This window comes from Chiroxiphia lanceolata, chromosome 1 (assembly GCF_009829145.1).
Source record: "Chiroxiphia lanceolata isolate bChiLan1 chromosome 1, bChiLan1.pri, whole genome shotgun sequence".
NCBI lineage: Eukaryota > Metazoa > Chordata > Aves > Passeriformes > Pipridae > Chiroxiphia > Chiroxiphia lanceolata.
Window position 1 is genome coordinate 23,305,726 of NC_045637.1, and position 22,304 is coordinate 23,328,029.

Genomic DNA, 22,304 nt, shown 5'->3' on the forward strand with positions numbered 1-22,304 from the left:
AATATATAAGACTAATTGCATTTTCACTGACGTCAGTCTAATCAACGATCAGTTTACGAAGCTTAATGTGTTCTCCTCTGGCTCACTAGGAGATACATATTAACCTTCAACAGAACTTGTAAACACATTTTACTTGATTAATGTAAAAACTCCTCTCCTTTCTATAAATATATTCATGATTTTTGTATAAAAGCCCAAATGTAATTATAGCATGCTGGACTCCTAATAGGATTCTTTCCTTCAACAAGCATTTATGTAAACTTTGCTCCTCTTACAACCAGCCATCTGTTTTCTCACTGGAGGGAGACAACTGTTACTTGTAATCCCAGCGAATTTATTATCCAATTGAAGGCCTTAATAAGAAAAAAGGGGTATTTTACAAGGGCTTGCAATTTCTGAATTGATAACTGTATTGATTAGATAAGACAATTGTGTCATCGTGTGACAACTGATGCAGATTATCAGCCATCATTGCAATGATTCACATACTCTGTGAAATATCCTACTGTGGTATTTGGGGATATAAGAAAAACTGCCTGCGTTAGGGGATTAGAGCTTAAAGACGTTTTCATAAATCCTTGTGTTGTGTTACAGACTAACGTTCAGGAAATGCATGGACTGCTCAAAAGACGCTTCCAAGAAATTTTACCCCTCCAATGACTTAAAAAGTTTTTACCACAAAACCACTAATAAACATACTGATGTATGACACAGTCTGGGGAGGACTAATAAAATGCTGCTTCTACTCCTCTCTGTAACACAGCAAACACATAAACCTGGCTATTTTCACTCAGAACAGAAAACACAGGTAACTTGGGATATAATGTACCAATTAATCCATCCTTTTTTCAGATAATCTTTCTGGCCTGTTCATGGATGGGTTCTGTCACTCAGAGACAAGTGATTAGGGTGTTCTCAAGCTATCTTATTGATTGTGCAATTTAAATTCCTCCCATATGTTCTTTTATTGCAATTCATCTGAAGAGGGCCTGAAGCATGATTTGGAGAAAGGTCCAGCACCGCAGAAACCACGGCGGGCTTGTGCATAGCAGGGAGGAGTTCTTCAAGGATGCCATTCCTGAAGCTTTTAACTGTTATATTATTTAACACTGCCTCTCTAGAAAAGTTACAATTAGAACGTGGTTATTGAGAAGGTCTTTCAGATAAGATCATTTTCTTCATGCTAATGAGCAGTATTTGTCTTTATTCTTTGCTCTAACACACCTTAAATGCATACATGTGGTTTCTGTTTCTTAAGAAAATACCATACAAGGCCTGACAGATATTTGTGTGCAGAATCAGTCATTTATTTCCCACTGGTCTTGAAGAAAATGAAATGGATGCAATCCAGTCCAAGAGCATATACCCTGAATCTCCTCTGCCTCCAGTCTCAGTTGGATATTCAACATATACATCAATCATCAGGGAAGCTTTTGAAAGTAACATTCATATTTTTTCTTTATTCATAATGAATTCCAAGTTCCCACTCTCCTCAAGAGCAGCATGTGCACAGGAAGACTCTAATGAGTAACTTGGGAATGTTATTATTTTTTTTCATTATTTCAGCTTTCATCCTCTGAAGGGAAGTACAGACAACAGAAAAACTAATGATCATTTTATAGACATGGTACTTGGGGCACAAATATTTAGTCACTCAAGTCATTTCTACTAGAAGAATTGGGAATCTCATGTCATTTCAGATTATATCATGACCCCTTCACCTGCCAGTGGAGAAATCTCACATGCCGCTGATACTACATCTCCTACCAAAGGTTGAGAATTAGCCATGTCATTGGCACCATCCAGCTCTTCCCTCTGAATATACAGCCCGGGACTGGGCCATGGAGGGGCAATTACCTGGTGAACCCACAACAGGCCCTATTCTGCTAGGCTTCTTTCCCAGTGTCACCAGTACTGGACTGTTCCTGGAAGCAGTAAAGGCAGCGCTGCCTGCAGGATAATCTGACCCAACACTCCAGCTATATCACACTGGGACAAGTGAAGTGACATCCCTGGCTGACATGAAGGAACTGAGCCTTCAGTGAGCTGGCTACTGTGACCCTTCATACAGAGATAAAGCTGGAAATCCTTTATTTTTAGCCCATTTCCTTCCATATAAAAACAAAGCAAGCTAATTTTCTAAGTAAAACACAAGGCCTCATACTTGTATTCATGAAAATTCCCACAATCTGGCACTGGGATAACACACCAGGCTTTCTAATGGTGCAATTTTGCCCTTTTCACAACTTCAGTTCTTTTTTTCAGTTCTTACAATCCCCTGATTCTCATAGGTTTGAAAATAATTAAGAACTTCATCTTTTCGTAGAATTCCTTTATTTCGCCTGGAAGGGCCTTTACATTCTGTTCAAGGGACTCTTACTTAAAACTCCTTGCTGAGTGAGTAGTCTCCTACAGTATAAAGATTGCAGGAGTGCAGACAAAGCAGCTTGCAAGGATCCCAGTGTAGGTATATTTTGTTTACATGAGCAGCCACTGCTGATCTCTACCCCCTGCCAAGTAAGCCAAGATTACTGAAATCTTCTAACTGGTATTTAAGCATGCTGCCATACATGCTGTTTTCATGGGGCTTTAAAAGGGCCAGGAAATAAATGTGGCCCAGTCACAAAATATATACCTTCATTCTCCTTTTGACATCAGATCAAGTGCACACTACTGATCTTGGCAGGATGTTCAACCTGTAGATCAATGAGACCATAGCAAGCTGTGCTCTTCTTTTGCTTTACAGCATAAGGAAGCCACTACCAGTACATTTTTTCATCCATTAGAATTCAATCCTTTTATTAAAAAATGACTGGGATACAGACAGAAATTACACACGCTTTCAACTGTATATTCAGAAAAATACAGAACTGAAATGTCACAACCAGCAATTCATGCTGAGCTTTCCAGAAGTAGCAGCTCAAATACTGAAGCCATCCTGGCTAAAAACTTCAGCTCACTCTATTTATGTTCTTAGTGCACATCCTTCAGTGAGAGACACACAACTCGATAACTTGTGGTTATAAAAGGTTCTCAGGCTTCTGCCAGCTTTTATTTTTAGCCTCTCACTGTCAGGGCCTCAGGGAGTGCAGAGGGAGGGCTCAGCTCCCCAGGCATGGCAATGGCACCTGGGGTTCCCGCGGGGACTGTGGGACCACCGGGAGGAGCAGCCTGTGTCCAGGGCACTGCTGCAGGGAGGCAAGTAGCAGGAGGCACTGGGCACACTGAGCTCAAAAATGAAAGCTCCTTCTTTTAATGTTTATTTTCTTGGACTGATACCTTACAATTTCATCCTCTCCCCACCCAAGTCAATCAGAAATAATTCCTGTTATCCCAGATGATGTTGGTGGATCCTTGGGGTTTGCAGAAACCCCACTGCCAGGAGAGTGGGAAATCCTTCCATGACTCTGTCGGCACATCTGACGTTGCTCCTTCTTTGTGTTTTAGATAAGGGAAGTGAAATCCATTTCCTCAGGAAGAAGACATGCAGTGTTTATAAATGCTGTCACCGAATGGGGTGTTACTCTGAGTCACCAGCACTTACTGGGCCACTTGGAACAGACTGAAATGCCAGATTTCCCCTGGATTCCAGGGGAGATCAGAACTCATTTCAGCACCGTCACTGCCCTGATCAGCACGGTGATACAGCTGTCTGGGACAAAAGTAAGCTGTTGGAAGCGACTTTCTCATTTCCTTTTTTTTTTTTAAATATGACAGTTTTAAGACTTCTGTACCCCAAAACATTTCTGTGTTATTATTGTGACCTCTGGTTTTATGTTACGATACAGAGAAGTGTAAAGTCCATTACAGTGGGATAAAAACCCAAAGATTAATAACTAGCTGAACCAAACTGGTCCTCAGGTTTGAAATAAATATCAGCCCCCAGCCAGTCATATTACTGCCATTTAAATCTTCATCATAACGTTTGTATTTAGCATTGCAGCACCCCCTGTTAAGCTTTTCTCCCCAAGGCAGCACACTAGTTCCTGAAGTGCAGTTTTTTTCTGCAACCTGATTAGATATTCTTTTTAGGAAATTTTCCCTGGCTGCTCCAAACTTTACAAGTTACTTTTTACACTGAAGTATCTCAGTGCTCTGTGGCAGCATGTATACTGCATTGTTTGCTATACTGCAATACCATGCAATGCTGTGTTACATTGCTCTAGATGCAGTACCGACGGCGCTACCAGGAAGACACTACTGAAACACAATAGCTATAGAAACATTAGCATTCTGAGATCCATTAAGTTCTAAATAGAACAAAGTTAAATATTTATTTCCCAGCTATTGATACTTTATGAGACCACTGTAAGCGTCCATGGTTGCTCTGCCTCTGTTGGAAAAGCAGTGTTCCTACCTACGTGGAAAGAGCTCTCAACAGCAGCACTGATGACTCCACCTGCACTCAGCTCCCACTCTCTCCACTATTTGTAGGATCCCAAGCATTCAATTAAAACATCAAAACTAAAGACCTAAAGTATCATCTTAGAGAAATTCACTATTTTTTCCACATTTTTCAGGTATGACATTCTGCCTTCTGAAATTATTCTAACACAAAACCAGCTCAATATGTGAAAATGCTATTTTAAAAGCCTGCCAAAACTTTTAAGCTACTGTTTTGTCCTCTTTCAGATGCCTCTACTACTGAGTCATTGCATTCATGGTCATAGAATTAATGAAACTTACACTTCACAGTAGTGAGATTTGGAAAAGCAACAAGAAAATTATTCCATCTCTAGGGGAATGTTTTTTCCTAAAGCAATTTTCTGTAAAGCATAATGGCAAACCATATACAGAATACAGGCTGATGTGGCAAAAAATCGGAAGTATTTTTGTTTGAACTTAAGTTGAGGTAACGCTCATAGCTCATGTGTGGTCTGGAGTAATGTAACCATCCCAAATGCATGCAGAGAAAAAAATGCCACCAGGACATCTATTTTTGTGTAAACCCTCAATAGCACATAGTGCCAAATCATAATTGTTCTTCTGAGACAAAACAATTTTTTTGAGTATGACTTTATCAACCAGACCTTTCAATCGGGTCCATTTATTCAAGGAGCTACCCCTTCCTTATTGTTTCCTAACTTTGTAAACTATCAAAAGGTTTAGTATTTATTATAAACATGCATCTAAATCTCTATTCTTAATGGTTACATTTAGAAATATAAATATTTGCAGTAGGGGAGAAAGCGCAGAAATGTGCACCTTGACACATTATCGTTTTGAAGTAATTCAGAAATCTGCCCAGAAAAATCTGTGAAAGCAAAAGACGCAAAGCAGGAAGATGCGTAAATCAGGAAATGCTACCCATTAGAAAAGAAAATTTAAAAACAATATTTTACTGCAAAATCTATGTGAAGTTGGTGCACTAGTATTTAAATGTTAATAACACACTAGGTAACAGAGTCTAAATGGCTGTCAGGTTTTTCTTTGTATCAGAGCCTAGGTGATGCACTTCCCTCTTCCTCAAATATCTTTAGGTCTGAACAGCTAAAATACCTGTATCCCTGTCTTTGTGGAGCCAACATGAAAAGGCTTCATTCAGCTGAAGGCAGATAGAAATAACAAGCCACTTCAAAGAAATGTTTAGAAGCTTTCAGGTCATACTAAAACTTACTGAAACTTCACTGCAGCCACTCAAAGAGAGGCATCTTTTATAATACTGTCAGTATTGCAGATACTACAGGCTGTGGACATTGCAATTAATTATATTTTATTAAACCAGGAACAAGGAATATTCAACTAATGCATCATTTTCTCAGTGGTGAAATATGTATTTTACAGGACACAGACCATTTTATATGATTTCTAGGACATAAATGTCAACCCAGCTTTTTTATTACACTGGTTGAATTTATGTAATGAACTGTCCTACAAGGGAGGCCAGCCCTGCGTTTTTCATTTGCTTCTGCAGGGAATTTCTGTAGTGAGCAAATAAGCCTGGGTCTAATCTGCTTCCGCCTGCAATCATTTGAAAAATGATGCTTGGCACACAGCTCTGCACAGCCTTGCCATCTGACGGAGACCAGTTCCTCACACCAAGAGACTGAGCAGGCTGAGAAGTGTATCTATGTTATCTACAGCGACGAGCCAGCTCTTTTTATTCTGCAAATCCTGTAACTATGGCAGGGCCAGCTCTGGGAAAGCTGCTTTTCCTGCACTGCTACCCAAGGGATGGAGAAACAACTGTCAAACACGGGGGAGGAGGAATTGAGGGCTTAATTTGCCTCCAACTCACTGAGTCTTTTCCCCAACTGAGTAACGGGGTGTCAAACAGCCTCTGGTTACTGATGGTAACCCTGGAGCCTCCAGGGGCAATTCCTCACTCATGTCCTATAACCCTGGCAGAGGAAAGATGTCCTTCTAGTACCTGAAAACAGCTGCCTGGAAGGTTTCAGGTCTCTGCTAGGCAGACCAAAAACACCACTGATAAATGATTATCCGCCAAACAAGGGACAGCACTGACGAGAACACCTGACCGCCTCACGAAGCGGCGACCAGAGATGAAAAACCAGGATTTTCTGTGAGGTGCGGTCCGTGCAGCCCTGCTGGAGCTCACGCATCGGCGGGGCCTGTGTGCTGCAGTCAGCCCCGGCATGAGACACACCGCCCCGAAGTCTGGGGGGCACCCCTCCCTCCAGAGGTCTTCAGTCACCACATTTTCATCCCCTAAACAGCTTTTTGCTTGAGATCCAGTCGAGCCTGCCCGTGCACTGTATCTCCTGCCCCCGCTCCGCTGACCCTTAAACACGCACATGCTTCATGTCCCAGTTTAGGCGGAGCCGAGATCCCAGGCTGTGCCCCGCGGGAGGACGAGCCGGGGCTCAGCGGCGGGAAGCGCCGGAGCTGCCTGCGCACTTAGCTGCTGTAACAACATGACTCCCTCCAAAAACCGCCTGGGCTGCCGGGGGCAGCCTGAGCTGCTGCGATGGGCATCGCCCTTCACGGAGTACCCGCTCAGACCGCCCCTGCAGCCGGTGCCGAGCGCCCGGAGCGGGGGCCACCCCTGCGGGACGGGGAGAGCCGGGGGCGCTTACCAGGTACCAGACGCCGAGGATGATGGTGCCGGTGCGGACATGGCAGCAGAGGCAGCAGCTGTTGGAGTAGAAGCGCGCCCAGGGCGAGCTCAGCATCTCCGCAGCTCCTTGGGGCTCCGCGCCGCTCCGCGCCTCTGGCCGCTCCGCTCCGCGGAGGCGGGGCCGGGCCGGGGCCGCCCCTCCCGGCGGGCGGGACCAGAACGGGCACGGCCCAGGCAGGGCCGCGGCGGAGGCTCCAGAGACCTGGTGGCGACCTGGACCAGGCCCCCGCTGGAAAATCTCCGTCTTCCCGCTGGAGAATCCGAAGCACGGGGGGCTTTCAGAATACGAAGTCCAGGGAATTCCGCGAGCTGGCAGCCTGGCCGCGGCCTGCGCCGGGTGTTGGGCAGGTGCCACCCTCCTGGGGGCCCTCCCGCCGCTCCTCTCCCCTCCCGGGCGCACCTCCTTTGGAATGAGCCCGGTGAGGGCGAACTCGGGTCGCCACTTCCTTGGCAAAGGCTCGTCTCGGTCCTTTAGCTCGTCTCGCAATTCTTGACTGGCACAGCTGCAGAAATAAACTCCATTTCACTTTAAAGAAAGGCCATATCGGAGGAGATCATGGAATGCTTTGAATTTTCCCCAAATTTGGGAGCAATGAACATTCAGTTTCTTCACAGTGCACTCCTAATCCACTCCCAAAGTTGCTATTAAGGAGGCTGGAATTGCCTCGTTTAACTGACACACGAGGTAACATCAACCTCGTTGCTGCTACCTCTAGTTAATGCCCTGACGGGGCGTGGGGAAAGCAGCACTGGAAGGACCCACTGCTGTGTATTTGAGGACTGATGCAGGTTTGAGCTAAACTTCCTACCAATGTGATAAACCGAGAAAATGATTCGGGCTAATTAAGAGAAAACAGTGTAAGGTCAATATGACCTGGAGAGAGAAAAGAAAAACAAATCATAAAACTTAATTGGGCCCCTATAAAGAGATAAAACAAGTTACCTCCCTTTTACCTTGTGTAGGATTTATAGTGAGAGAATTTTGTTTAGTTAGCTAGATAATAGCACCTTTCTTAAAATTTATAACTTTGTATAGATAACAAGCAAACATCTGCTGAATGTCTGATTTGGCAATACATTACGGATGCTTATAGATAACATTCTTGTTAAGAAAATATCTGTTGAATGTCTGACCTAACAATATTATGGATGCTTATAGATAACATTCTTGTTAAGAAAACATCTGTTAAATGTCTGACTTAACAATGTGTAATGTTTATGCTTATGTATAATGAATATTCATGAAGTAGCTGGAAATAAATGTAGAACAACTGTTTTCTTTGGATGTGACAGGTGTTGGGAGTTGTTGAACCCCTTCCCTGATCACCCAGCACTGAATTTGCTTTTATCATATAATAAATTCTGATTGGAAATTGCCCGACTGGGTTTTTATTTCTCACACCAAGCAGCTGACTTTTTCATGTTTTGTTATTTGAGACTTGTATCATCCTCTGGAGGAAATAACAAAGAATATCCTACCAGGAGGTCTGTATGTCTACCCTGACCCTCAGCATAATTTATTTACTGCCATCCAACTTGGCTTTCTACCAAATCCCACAATTTATCATCAAAATATAACATTGAAAAGTACTCCAATGCTTCTCTATATGGTTGCTTTGGGGCTTTTCATTATATCATACATACATCTGCACAGAACAGGAACTTCAAGATAAAAGCTAACTTGGCAAGGAGGAATGTTTCTAACTATGCCTTATCCCTACTTGTAAAGCCACTATAGTAAATTAAATTAAAAATGTTTTAAGTAGGAACTTTACACAGCCTCTGTTCTTAGTTTGTCCTTAGAAAACTTTCAGGAGTTTGGCAGGGATTTATTTTGCATGAAGAGAAAAGCTGCTTGACATTGAATTTATAATTTTGACTGGATTATATGTATAAGCCAAATATTGTATTTGCAAGATTCATATTCAAAAATGAAACTAAAATTGTAGTAAAATGAATCATTTATATTGACAAAACAGAGGGACCAAAGGAAAATCCTAAACAATGACTGTTACCAGAGACCTTGGCCTTTAATACCAGAAAGTAGGCAAGTTAGAGACTAAACCCTTGTATGCCTTTAAGTGTGCATGGAAGGTAAGAGCATCTGCTTTGTGAAAGTTATCTGACTGAGGACCTGACCTTTTCAAAACAAAGGGGGCAATAAATAAAGAGGGATGTGATAAACAAGGACCCACAGTTGCAAACCTGGTGGACAAGGGACAAGGGAGACAATGCCAAACCCCAAAAGTCTCAGGTTACTGATTGATGGGCCATTGAAGAGCTCCATAAGAAACTTTGGATGGGGTCACCTGGAGTTTGTAACTGATAAGGGTCAGACAAGTAGACAAAACTTTGAAAGGAATGATTAGAGAAAGGAGGAGAAAGGAAGGAGAAAGATCAGACAGAAAGACATATAACGGAGTTCAGTCATGTGTAAAGTCTGACAGAGCCCTCTGCTTGCTCACCCTGTCTTCTTATGGAAACTTTAAGTGTCTCTCTGTGTAGTCTCCACTCTCCACACAGCATGTGAGGGGCCCGTAAGGAGCAAGTGCCAGCTCCTGGGGGGAGTCAGGTGAATGAGGGGCTCAGTGCCAGCAGCTGGAGTGGACCATGGGTCACAGCCTGATGCCCAGGACTGGCTGCTGGGGAGGTGGGTTTTTCTCTTGTAAGCACCAAGCTGGACCAGCTGGCCTGTACTTGGGTCTTCTGCGAGTCCTACATGTAGGAGGCTCGGATGAAGGCAGCACCTTGTCTCTGGCCATCTGTGCAACTGTTCCTGTTGAGGTCCTGTGCCTGCAAAAGGGAAACAGCAGCTCCATCCCTCAGACTGGGATGGGCACAACAATCTGGGCTTTAGCAGACAGGCAGGAGAAACTCCAGGCCCTGGAGACAGTCACTGGTTGTAACATCTCGCAGCACAATGCTCATCTCTGTAAGGAGAAATGAACTTCGTGTCTGCTTTTGCTTATGGTTTCCCATCAGTGGCTTTGATCTCCATATTCTCAGAAGAAAAAGGAAGGAAGAATGAGCAGATGAACACTAATCACTTCAGAGCAGTTTCCTGTATAATTATTAATTTCCATTCAAAAAGCCTGATGAGAAAAATCAGGAAACATTAGGCTTCACATCACAGTCTTGATTTATAACCAACTGCACTTGGTTTATTTGGTGAGGTTTTGGTTGTGGGGAGGCTTCAGAGGCTGAGTATTGCCACGCTTACTGACCCATAACCACAGTCTCCATAGGTAAAGCCACCATGCCATTCACTTTGCCTTATAAAACAAGAAACGACAAACACTTCTCACTGTGAGTCCAGCATACCCAGATGGTGAAAGATCATTTAAGATGCAATGGAGACTTCTGAACTGGATGTTTTGTCAAGGTTCCTAGAGGTACAAGAGACACTCCAGATTGTCAACTTTATACATCAAAACTTGAACAGGACCAGTATCATTGCCTTGCTTGGAAAAATGATATAAAATCAAGTGAATCAACAGCCTACTTACAAGCACTTGTTTTAGTTGTGCTAAAAGTAGATAATCTTTCCAGTGGAATCCACTATATGGTAAGAAATTTTTCCAAGGGAATGTTCAACACTGAAATTAAACACTGCACACACTCTTGCTTAGCCACTGATCAGCGTGAAGGCTGTAGGATACGTCCAGAAGAGAAATGCAGACTCATGGCTCCCACCTGCCCCTCCTTACCACAGCAGAGCTGTGATCACTAAACTCATTTCAGACAGCCACTGGTTCCCCATAGCACGCACTGAGAGCTACACTAGCTAACTGGGGAGGGACCCAACCCAACTTTTCTTCATTGCCATTCTTCATTTTTTTCATTCTCTGTGCTTCGAGCTGTTAAAAAAAGTCCAATATATTCTGTATATGTCCAGCATATGTCCTGTTTCTGCTCTGTACTCCCCCATGTGTTCCCCGTAACCTTCTCACTCCAGGGACAACTTCTTCCTCCTGCCAGAGGATGCTCTGATCCATTTGGCAGTTTCTTGTGCTTTCTAGTGCTCACTAAAATTGGTTACTGGTTCTTCCCAACTTTTTTAATACTTATCTGAACAAGATTGCTGGAAGAGAACAGTTGGCTTAGAAATTGCCTCTTGTTCCCACCTTCTGTCTGTACTCACAGTCCACAGAAATGGTGCAGCATAGTTCAGCTGGCCTTGAATAATTCAATTACACTGTTGCCCAGCATTGCCTACAGCACATAAACAAAAGGGCAGCTCAAGGGAATTCCATCTTGTGGGATTAGCCACATGCTCCAGAGGGAGCAGAGACATTGTTACTCGTTTTGTATTTGGCCAGGATAAGACAAGATAAGAAAAGAGTTAAACATTGTCCAGAAAACAAGGTCTGGGTATTGTCATTGGGCACAGGGAGGTGACAGCACTGGGAAACTGATTGTGATTATAGTAAGGAGTCATTTTAAGAGTCTAAGCTTTTGTTCAGCTTGCTCCAGAGCTTGTGTTTCATGATGGCTGCAAATGATTCAGGTATGAAATCTTTAATACGACTAAGTTTAAAAAACACCTGTGCTTTCTAAAAAACATAAGCCTCCAAATAAAAGTCTGACACTATCTCTCTGCCACAAAGACTGGCCAACATACAATCAAATAGGACTGCTGGCACAATTCAGTTTGGGTTCAAGAGGCCATTCATTCTACTGGTTTGTGTAAAAAAGATCAGAGTGAGAATAGTATTTTCTCTCCAGCATGTTACAACTCAGAATAGGTTTTAGAAGCCTGTAAGAAAGCCATCACAATGACAGAGTTTGGTGTGCAACTGCTTGCACAGAGCTAGTCAAATTCTCATGATTCAATACCAAACAATGGACAACAAACAGTTAGTTGGTTGTTGGTGGTTTTGTTTCATCTTTATTTTTTTACTTCTAAAAATTGTTGAGAGAAATGCCTGGACCTTTTAGCTCACTACTGGGATATTTTGTCACAATTTGCCTCATAGAAGATAGTGATTCTAATATCTTAGAAAACTGATATACTTACACATTTTCTTTCCTGATGGTAAAGTGTGTTTGCAACTCTAGCTTCCTTGGGCCACAGCTTCTTAATTCTGTTTTAAGGTGCAGGTTATAAAAACCCTATCATTAAAATATTATGATATGTTGCCCTGCCAAGAGCTTAAATGTTCTCCAAGGAAAACCTTGCTTTAGTGCATCCTTCCTTTCCCCTTTTCTGACTTGAAAGCCTCTCAATTTTGCTGTGAAGTTATAGGACTCAAGAAACCTGGTGAGTTCTGCAGTACACTGAGATCCAGCTCTTTTTTCTCCTTCATGCCAGCCTCACAGATTAATTTTAACATTTTGGGTGAGAAGAAATGATCTGTGCTACATTAATTAGAAACCTCAAAAATAGGTTAGGCAATTATCTAATTATTTGCTTGGCAGTAGATTTGCAGTTTGATAATATGTACTGGAAGCCCATCTTGAGAGCTAGTGTGCTTTCCACAGGCTGCAGTCTCCTCAGAGGCATATCTTCTGCAGCACAGAATGCCTGCTTCCAAAAGTATCTGGGTCTTCTGTGTACACTGCCTTTCTCCTCTCCCTTGCCCATGCTGTTCTTTCTTAGGCACTTTGGCACAGGGTTGCCAGAGGCTCAGGTTTTGCCTTGCAGAACATATGTAACACTGTAGGTAGAGCCTTGCTGTGCCAGTACCCCAGCAATAAAAAACATCAATTTTCTCTCCTTTTGCCTTGAGAACTCTGCGAATTTTTGTAATCGCTTTAGTTCTCCCAGCTAAACCTTGTACCCCAACTTACACCAAGGGGGATGGAAGAACTCTGGCTTCCTGCACCCTGCTGGCTCATCATGCTCAGCACGCCTGAAGATACTAAGAAGTGGAGACACCACCACTGATTGAAACTCTTATCAATCAAACTGATAAGTGCAGGTGTCCTGTATCCGAGTAAAACTCATCAGCTCTTCCTCCATCACACTAATGAGCCCTTTAGCACCTCATATCCTAGTAATTTCTACTCTACACAAACTCTTCTCCAAGCCTTTTTGATAAATTAATTCTCTGCTCAACCGACACTGCTTCCAGTCCTTTAAGTATGTTTACTGTTTCTCTCACTAATGTAGGGATCTAGACAGTTTTGTAAAAGCCTTTAAAACTGCAGGCATAACAGCATTTATTTAGTCAAGGGCCACAGTATTGGGATTGTACCCCCCCTTCCTCTTCACTACACAAATTAAAACATCCTGAGATTTACACTTGACCTTTTACTACGCTGACCCAGTGGAAGGTCATGCTTGAAGTTTTTTTTGTCTTTTGGCCTGAATGCTTATGCTGGATACAGTATTAAACTGACTGGGACATTTTATCCATAATCTGTAGCCAATTATAGAACATAAATTACAGCATATGAGGATGAGACAGGGTTGTTGGATAAATTGGTTGTTATGTTGCCAGCAGTCTCTCTGCTTGCCAGATTGCTTGAGCAAAGGAAATTTCAGTAACAGGTTTTGGTATTCTGTTGAGTTTGCGGTCAGAGAGGTCACAGGTCTTTGATTGATAGGAAAGGCAAACCTTCTAAGAAAAGCTAATATACATCAAATAACATTTATTTCCTTTTAGTTCCATTAGTTAGATTAGTTAATGTTTAATTTATGGATTCAATTGATTATGGCTCAACACTGGGAAAGTTGCCAGATTTTATTCCCTTTTTCACTATGTGATTATGGTTTTTTTCCCCTTCTTTTAAAAGTTTACTGTTTTTTCTTTTGGTAAAGGAGAATGTAGATAGTTTTGATCATCAAGCATGTTCTGTTTACAAATTTGTTTGGATTATTTTTTTGCTTATACCTAGTAGAAGTCATGATCATTTTGTTGATGCCTTAAGGTCCATCTAGTTTTTTGATTTTCCTAATTTTTATAAGCTTTATAAGTAGTTATATAGTAGAAGTAGATTTACAAGCAGCAGCCTTTATTTTATTCCCTTACCCTTAGCATAGTAACTATACACATTCCCCAACCCTATTACCCCATTCCATGCTCCCCATATCAATCATCCCCTGAATTCACTTAGAAAATGTTTAGTCTCTTGTCTCTATTTTGTTTAGAGAACACTTGTACCTTGGCCTAAACTGCAGTGTACAGTCAAACTATGGGTGACTGTATACCCTTTGTGCTCTGAAGAAGATGATGGTTGATGAAGAGGGCATCCCGAAAAACCCCCAGCCCCAATTCCCAGGGGGTGGGATGGGGGTGGATCAGGGCAAAAGCCACAGGGTGGTGTGATACATAAATAATTCGTGAAACAAATGGGTGATTACATCAAAATAAAACAAACGGATTGTAAAACTTAATTACATCCCCATAAAGAAATAAAACAGACCCTCACAAGGTCAAGAGGCCTAAACCCTCCTTACTATCCTAAGAATGAAATATAGTAGAACTTTAAATCTTTAGGCGCCTGTTCATCCAAGAATACATGAATTATGACTGGTTGTAGAGATAACCCTTTTAGCTTTAGCTGTAAGAAAACCCATATATTAAATACTTAGCAAAAACCTGTAGAATGTATATGTATATGATATAATTAATATGTATGGAGTAGCTAAGATAAATGCTAAATGTACCCTGTAGTAAGGGTGTGCAGATTTGGGAAATTTCTGTCACCCATTTCTGTCACCCAGTTGGCTGCTTGCTTTTACCATATAATAAACTATTATTCAAAAACTTATAGAAACTCGAGACTTTGTTTATCACAGTGGGAAAACCTCGGATTGGACAGGCAGTATTATAAATTGTAACCTCTGAGACACGGGGGGCATGTGCACGTCTTGTAATCTTATGCCTAGGCACAAGTTAAAACCCCTTTCCTTATCTCACCTTCAAAACTAATTTGCCTCGGAGTTTTTTCTCCCTGAATTTTCTTTTAGGCATTGTTGTCTTCTATCAACAATCTCAGTCCAGTGATAAATCATCTTCTTCTCTTCTATAGAGAACCCATACTATTTTAAGTAAATAAGAATTAAAACAACACATCTTCCATAACTAATTTATTATTGTCCGTAACTTACACAAGAAACACTTCCCAGTTTTGTATTTTTAGATGCTAGTCAGGTTTCAAGCAGTAACTCACACTTTACCTGTGGGCCTGCTTAGACTTTCTCCCAGCTGCACTTTAAGCCAAATGCACCAAAAAACTGAGCACTGAACTGTCACCACCTTTAAAGCAACTGAATAGTATCATACTCATTGCTTTGAATATCTGTGGAGTTATCCCTCTTTTCCTGCTCTCTTCTAAGTCTGCTGGACTCCTTAGCAAACTCCAGGGCATGCCATCCAGTTCTTCTCACCAGTGTCCACCACAGGCAGAGGCTTGCCATGGAACTTTACAGAAACTTCCAGTCTCACATGTATTTTTTTTCTACGCTAAAAAAAGCACTTAACTTTCTCATAATGTCACATTCTCTGCTCATTTATCTGTCTACTACTTATTATGGAGTTCCTGATGGAGATCACTTGCTGCTAGCCAAGCCTGCAGAATGTGCCATAGGAGATGGTGGCTTTATACTGTGAAAATGTCAACTGTTTGTCCCCTTCAGCTGTCTGTCCTGAATTCCCTTGACGATTGATTTGCTCAGCACACAATAGCAATTCAAACACAGTTAGCCAATACCTGCCTTTTTCTGCAGCCCACGCAGAGGCAAACTGCAAGTACTGTACATGCAATATAACACCTTTTATATACACTATATGTAATTACAGGTCTGTGGTGTGTCCTTCATGAAGTGCAGAGATACAGCACATATTGGTTTTTTGCTACTTCAAGAGCAAGGGAAACACTTCTGTACAGTGCTGATGGTGCAGAAAGTTTAATTGGATTGTTCATTCCAGTTTATAAATCTTCTGTATGTATTAGGAAACGTAGCTAGGATGTAGCCACCAGTGCCAGGTGTATGTGCAGGGTGGTGAGACTGAAGCTTTCTAATACTGCATATTTTATATTGTCTCTTCTAAAGAGAAAAGATCATATTCTCATTGTAGAAACCAACGATATGCTCAGCTTCTCTTCATCACAGTCTTCTCCAAATGTCCTCCTAAGATCCCTCATGCCAGAAGTAACATTGATAATTTAAATCATATATCTAATTTTTCATCCTCTGCTTTGTATAGCAAATCACATAATAAATACCAGTATAATTCTACTGAAATAGCGCTATTTGACAACTGATCCCCAAGTGCAATATATGCATCACTTCAAAAGCATGTCTCACAATCACACTGCTTTCTGCTGGGCGTCCCCATATAGGTTATCAATGTATATTGCTGTAAAGCATTTTATAGGCATGCACATCTGAACATGGTTGATTATAGCCTGAAGCAACTTTGGGAAATCCTGACTGAGCCAACGTTGCAGAGATGTCCCAGCTCACACTGGTATTCAGTAATGGACTAGTAAAGGCACAGAGAAACTATGATTGCAATATAACACAATTCTAACTCCTCATCTCCGTTGCAACTCATTTAGTGTCAAACACCTATTTACAAACCTTTGGAACAAAAGTGGCTTAGTCTTAGCATTTGGAAACACCATCTCTGCAGACCAGAATGACACAAATTTGTCACTTTGGAGAGCAGTACCTTATATCTTCTTCTAACTCAGCATCTCATTCAGTCAATGTTTAAAGTGATTCTGACAGTGCTCTGAAATTAAGTCAAACTCACTGGGGCCAGCTGGTAGGTGTGTAACAGTTCAATGCCATTACTGTGCATCCTGCAGCTTCCTTGTTGCACATTCCTGTAGTGAAGTATCTATCACTGTTTGCTCAGCTTCTCAGTATCCAACTTCCTTTTAATTTTTAACATAAAAATCACCAACATGACATTTCCAAACCCAAGCATACTTTGAAAATGCAAATCTGTGTATTTTTCCCCTTCCCCTTTGCTATTTGCCTTTAAACCACTTAACTGCCACTCAGGATAGCTTCATATTTGTAAGATAGCACCCCTCACTGAGAGTTTTACCATGCTGATGGAGACATCCTTAAAGCCCTGACAGAATACCCTGCTGATAGCTCACTTCATTTGGAGCGGGGCTGAGCCACTGATTTACAATTAAAAAAAAAGAACAAAATTTGCAGTCAGGAATTCTTCCCTCAGTTAAACTTGTCAAAATACCTCCTGTGAGGTGGACTGCTCAAGAAATGTTTGGAATGACTAAGTCTAAAGAGTTTAAAGCCTCAAACTATTATGTCCTCCATGCAGCAACAACACAAAGCAGAAGTAAAACACTGTGAAAGACGTGTGGTGCACCACTGTGTGGTGCTCTCAAGAGACATTAACACTACATTAAATCTTCACGTAAGAAAATGTGTTCCAGCATGATCACAGAATCACAGAATCAACCAGGCTGGCAAAGTGAAGGACTTGTAATCCTGCTTCCACATGTTGACCTTTTGCTGCACAACACATGTTCTGCCTCAAAGTGAACAGGCAAAAAGTTATTTTCTGATGTGAAACACATGGCTTCTGACCAAGTTTGACCACAGTCTAGTATTTGTATGATGTGATTGCAGAAATCCAAAACACATGGCAATCTTTGGGTATGTAAAACCTGCCCCTCTCAGTCACCAGGCTTTGGAACCTTCAATCATGCATCTCTACAAAGTATTTTTTATATTCAAGGCAGTACAAGTTAAAGTGTTCTAATAATTACAAAAACAATCACTAAACCTGCTGTTCTGCATGCCTACTAAGGACTCGCAGAAAAAGAAACGTTCCTAAAACATCACAAAGGAGTTCCACGGTTAACAGCGTGACTTGGGTGACTTTGAACTGCATCTCTGTAGCATATGAATATAAAATAGCACAGTATTGATTTGCCCGCTCAATTCTATCAAGTGCTGAGCGCACTCCAGAAAAGCACTTAAATACTTTTTAGTACTAGTATTACTGTTCAAAAGTGTTCAATACCCAGGTCAAATCTGAGTAACATCACTTTTGTTTATTAAAAAGACAGGTTTCTCTTTTTTTTTTAAAATTAAATAATCACATTAGTTCAGAGCAGACAGTTATTTGAACCTTTGTCCCTGAAAACTGCAGAAAAGAAGTTCAGCAAAATGAAAGAAAATATTTAAAATTTCCACTATGATTAAAATTTTTAAATGTTTTAAAAATAATCAGCTAGGCATGATGGTGACAGATGGTAACCGTGAAGGTGGACCCTCACCTGTTAAAGACAACTGTGAGAGTCTCATACTTAATGTAACACCAATAATAACCCTACTCTACATAGGCCATAGACTTTCCCACTTATGGAGAGACAGATAGCAGTCATGTAGAATTTTACAGTAGTCTGTTTCTGTTCACAATTTTTCTGCACTCAGACAATATGGAAACACAACTGGCCAGCTTCATGTTATTTAGTGATTCCATTTTTTTTTCTTAGAAACAAAATCCCACCTCATTCAAATGCAAACCCAGTTTTTTATGCTTAGTCTGAGAGATCTTCTAGAGATTTCACAGCCCCTCAGTTAATGCACAACATACAGCTCCAAACTCACTGGGCACAGAGGAGGACTCATCACTAGGTTACCTGGTAAAACAGGTGTGTCTATATGAGGAACACAATCTTCCAGCTTGTCTGGATGAGAGTTCCACAAAGTTACCTAAGATTGAATAAAGATCTGGAAGGGAAGTTCCAAGGAAAGCCTTCTGGCTGCAAAAACAGTTTTGCCAATTACAATCTCATGTTAGGATACTTCAAGCTTACAGTCAGGAAGAGGTTACCTTGCCAGTCAGCTTTGAATAAGCAAGATGAGTAACTAAAGTGAACCAAGAATAGAGAAAACAAGAGTTCTGGCATGTGCTAGACAATTGAAATACCTCAGCTCCCAAGGCATGGATTATTATGGATACATGAAATACCACCTATTTCAGGCAGCCCTTCTCTTCCTAGGGAAGCAGAACAAAAGAGCAGTTGACACTGGTGCAGCCACATTTGGGAGCTTTTCAGTTGTATGTGTGCAGATCAAACGACAGAAAAGGTAAGGAGGCTCAGAAGAAGGGACAGTGAACTAGACAGCCTGAGCACCTCTGAGTATTTTTTAAAGGAAAAAAAGTTTAAGGAAATACCTAATCACAATGTATACAAATAAGAAATTCCTATAGGGAATAGCTTTTCATTAGCAAACTTACTAATTTTCCACTTTATATTATTTAGTTAGTTGAAGCTATAAATAAGATAACTTTAAATCAGGATGATTTAACTCTTGCAGTCAACCTAGCATCTACCCTGTGTAGCTTTTCATAAATTGTAACATTCTCTCTATCCCATTTGGAAAGATGTCGCCTCCTTTCTAGTAACCAGAGATCATAGAATACCAGGTTGGAAGGGACTTCAAGGATCATCTGATCCAACCTTTCTTGGAAAAAGCACTGCCTAGACAAGATGGCCAAGCACCCTGTTCAACAAAATCTCTGAAGTGTCCAATGTTGGGGAATCCATACCTTCCCTGGGGAGATTGTTCTCATTGTGAAAACTTTTCCTTGTGTGTCCAATTAGAACCTCCCCAGGATTAACTTGTATCCATTACCCCTTGTCTTTTCCACATATCTCCTTGTAAATAGGGACTTTTCATCTTCTCCACATCCACCCTTTAAATACTGGATTGTGGTGATAAGGTCTCCCCTAAACCTTCTTAATGCTGAACAAACCCAGTTCTCTCAGACTTTCCTCCAGTGACAGGCTTCTCAGTCCTGTTTCATCTTTGTTGCTCTTCTCTAGACTCTCTCCAGCCTGTCCACATCTCTTCTGCATAGTGGGCACCAAAACTGAACATGGTATTCCAGGTGTGGCCTTGTTGCAGAATGATTCAAATTTAGTAGTAGAATGGCTAAGGCTTAGTAGGAGAGTAGGCCTAGAGAGCAGCACTCCAAAGTAGTAAGTTAGCAACCTTGTTCGTGAGAATGAAATGTACTGAAGAGGTAGGAACAATAATCAAAAGATTTAACCAAGCATGTATATAACGATTTGTTACCTTAGATATAGTAAGGGTCTGTTGAACAGTTTCTATGGGGTCTCTATGGGCTAAGACAACTTAAGCAGATTTATGAGTAGAGTAGATGATTACCAATTGTTATCAGTATGAAATATGAGTTTGTGTGTGTAACTAAGTGCAACTGCTTTCATGTAGAAACTGCACGTAAACTTGTTTGTGTAAAGGTATAAAAGCTGAACTGAAAATGAGGGTCTTCGGAATCCTGACTTGGGACGCTAGTCCTCAGGTTCCCGGGCCCCGAATAAAGCACCCATAAACCGGCACTCTGTTGGTTTGTGTTTTCGTTACGGGCAACAGTTTTCTGGCGACCCAGATGGGACTCCGGGGGTAGCTGGGGCGGCTCACGAGCTGATCCACTCCATGCCGGCAACCAGGTGATTTCTGGGGAGACATCGACCCGTGCCCGACCCCGCGCCCGCCGGACAACCATCCAGGTAAGCCCGGAGGTGCTTTATTCTTTCAGGTTTGTTGGTTGGGAGCCTGCCCATAAGACGGGACCGTGAGTTTACCCGCTGGGTTGGGCAAAGGTTTTATTGGGAAGCCTAGGCGCTGGTCGTAAGACGGGGCGAAAGCCGCGCTGAACCAGCACTTGTCACTCATAGCGAGACTTGACAAGTTGGTATAGGAAGGTATTGGTTTATACTGTTCGTATCGAACTGTTTACTATTTGTATTGTACTGTTTGCTGTTCGTATTGTACTGTTTATTGTGTGAATGTACAGTGTGCGTGACTATGATGCCTTTTAAAACCTTTAAGGCACTATCTTGTGCAGAAAATGATATTCCTAGTGATTCTCCGCTTGGTTGCTTGTTAAAACATTGGAAGGAAGGAAATTTCGGACAGGAGTTAAGTAAGAGACAATTGATTGATTATTGTAATAATGTATGGCCTCAATATGAGACAGAAGGAATGCAGTGGCCTAGGAATGGTACATTAACTTCGGAAATTATAACCCCCTTGATGCAACATTTACGAGAGAATGAGAGGTGGAATGAAATACCGTATTTAGATTTGTTTTATTATTTGGAACGTAAGACTGAATGGCAAAAGGAATGTGGTATGTTGGTGTTAAAAGAATTAGATGATAAATGTATAGGATGTCAAGAACCAGAGGAAGATGTGTTTTTGTTAGTCTCCCCCAGCATAACTCCAAGTGCGCCCCCGGGAGATAGTTTCTCTTCACGTGGGAGGGCACGATCACCCACCATGCCCCCGTTAGAATCGTCCTCAGATAAGGAAGTAACGAGAGGGCGAGAATGTGGTTTTGATAGAACTCCGCTAGCAGAACGGGCTCGGAGGGGGCGAAGAGAAAGGGGAAGGAGTAGAGAAAAGAGACGGGGAGGGGGAAGGGAGACAGACGTTTCGCCCTCACCCCCTAGATTGATGACCCCTTTGCGGGAAGCAGTTGGAGCGAAGGGAGGAACAGTAAATGATTTCGTGCTGCAGGAAGATCCCGAGTGGGATCGGAATGTGTCTGGAGATTATAAAAGGTTAAGAATTTACCAGGAATTATTAGTAGAGGGAGAGTTGACAGAATTTAGAATGGATATTGGAGCTAGTTTTTCGGCAATGAATAAATTGATGGGGTTATTAAGTGATTCAACTGCATGGGTAGTAGGAGTTTCAGGACAGATAGAGGAGAAGACGTTTCTAAAACCCCTAGATATCAAATTTAGAGGAAAAGAGATACCGCAGGAAATAGAACAGGCTGTAGTGCCTTGGGTATGGGAAACAGGGGTCCCTGGAAAATCCAAAACTGCTACTCCAGTTAGAATAGAATTAAAAGAAGGAGCTCAACCTGTTAGAGTGCGACAATACCCAATTAGTTTAGAAGCTAGGAAAGGAATAGCTCCAATGATCACACAATTTTTAACTTTAGGAATAATAAAAGAATGTGAGTCAGAGTTTAATACTCCTATCTTTCCAGTAAGAAAACCTAAAGGTAAGTACAGATTAGTGCAAGACTTGAGAGCAGTAAACCTCATCATAAAAGATATCCACTCGGTTGTAGTTAACCCTTACAACTTGTTAACATCTGTTTCTGAGAGATTTCAGTGGTTTACAGTGATTGATCTAAAGGATGCCTTCTTCTGCATACCACTGGCACAAGAAAGTTGGAAGATTTTTGCCTTTGAATGGGAAAACCCAGAAACTGGACGGAAGCGACAGCTTACTTGGACTCAG

At 41.7% G+C, this 22,304-nt stretch overlaps 1 protein-coding gene across 1 annotated transcript in view; it reads right to left on the reverse strand.

The window, feature by feature from the left end:
• The window catches only part of LAPTM4B (lysosomal protein transmembrane 4 beta), a 59,552-nt gene extending 52,352 nt beyond the window's left edge, over positions 1-7,200 (reverse strand). The window contains exon 1 of the mRNA XM_032699456.1: positions 7,038-7,200. Within this exon, the coding sequence (XP_032555347.1) occupies positions 7,038-7,133 (96 nt within the window). The 5' untranslated portion in view covers positions 7,134-7,200. The remainder of the gene's footprint in view (positions 1-7,037) is intronic.
• Between the last annotated feature and the right edge of the window lie 15,104 nt (positions 7,201-22,304).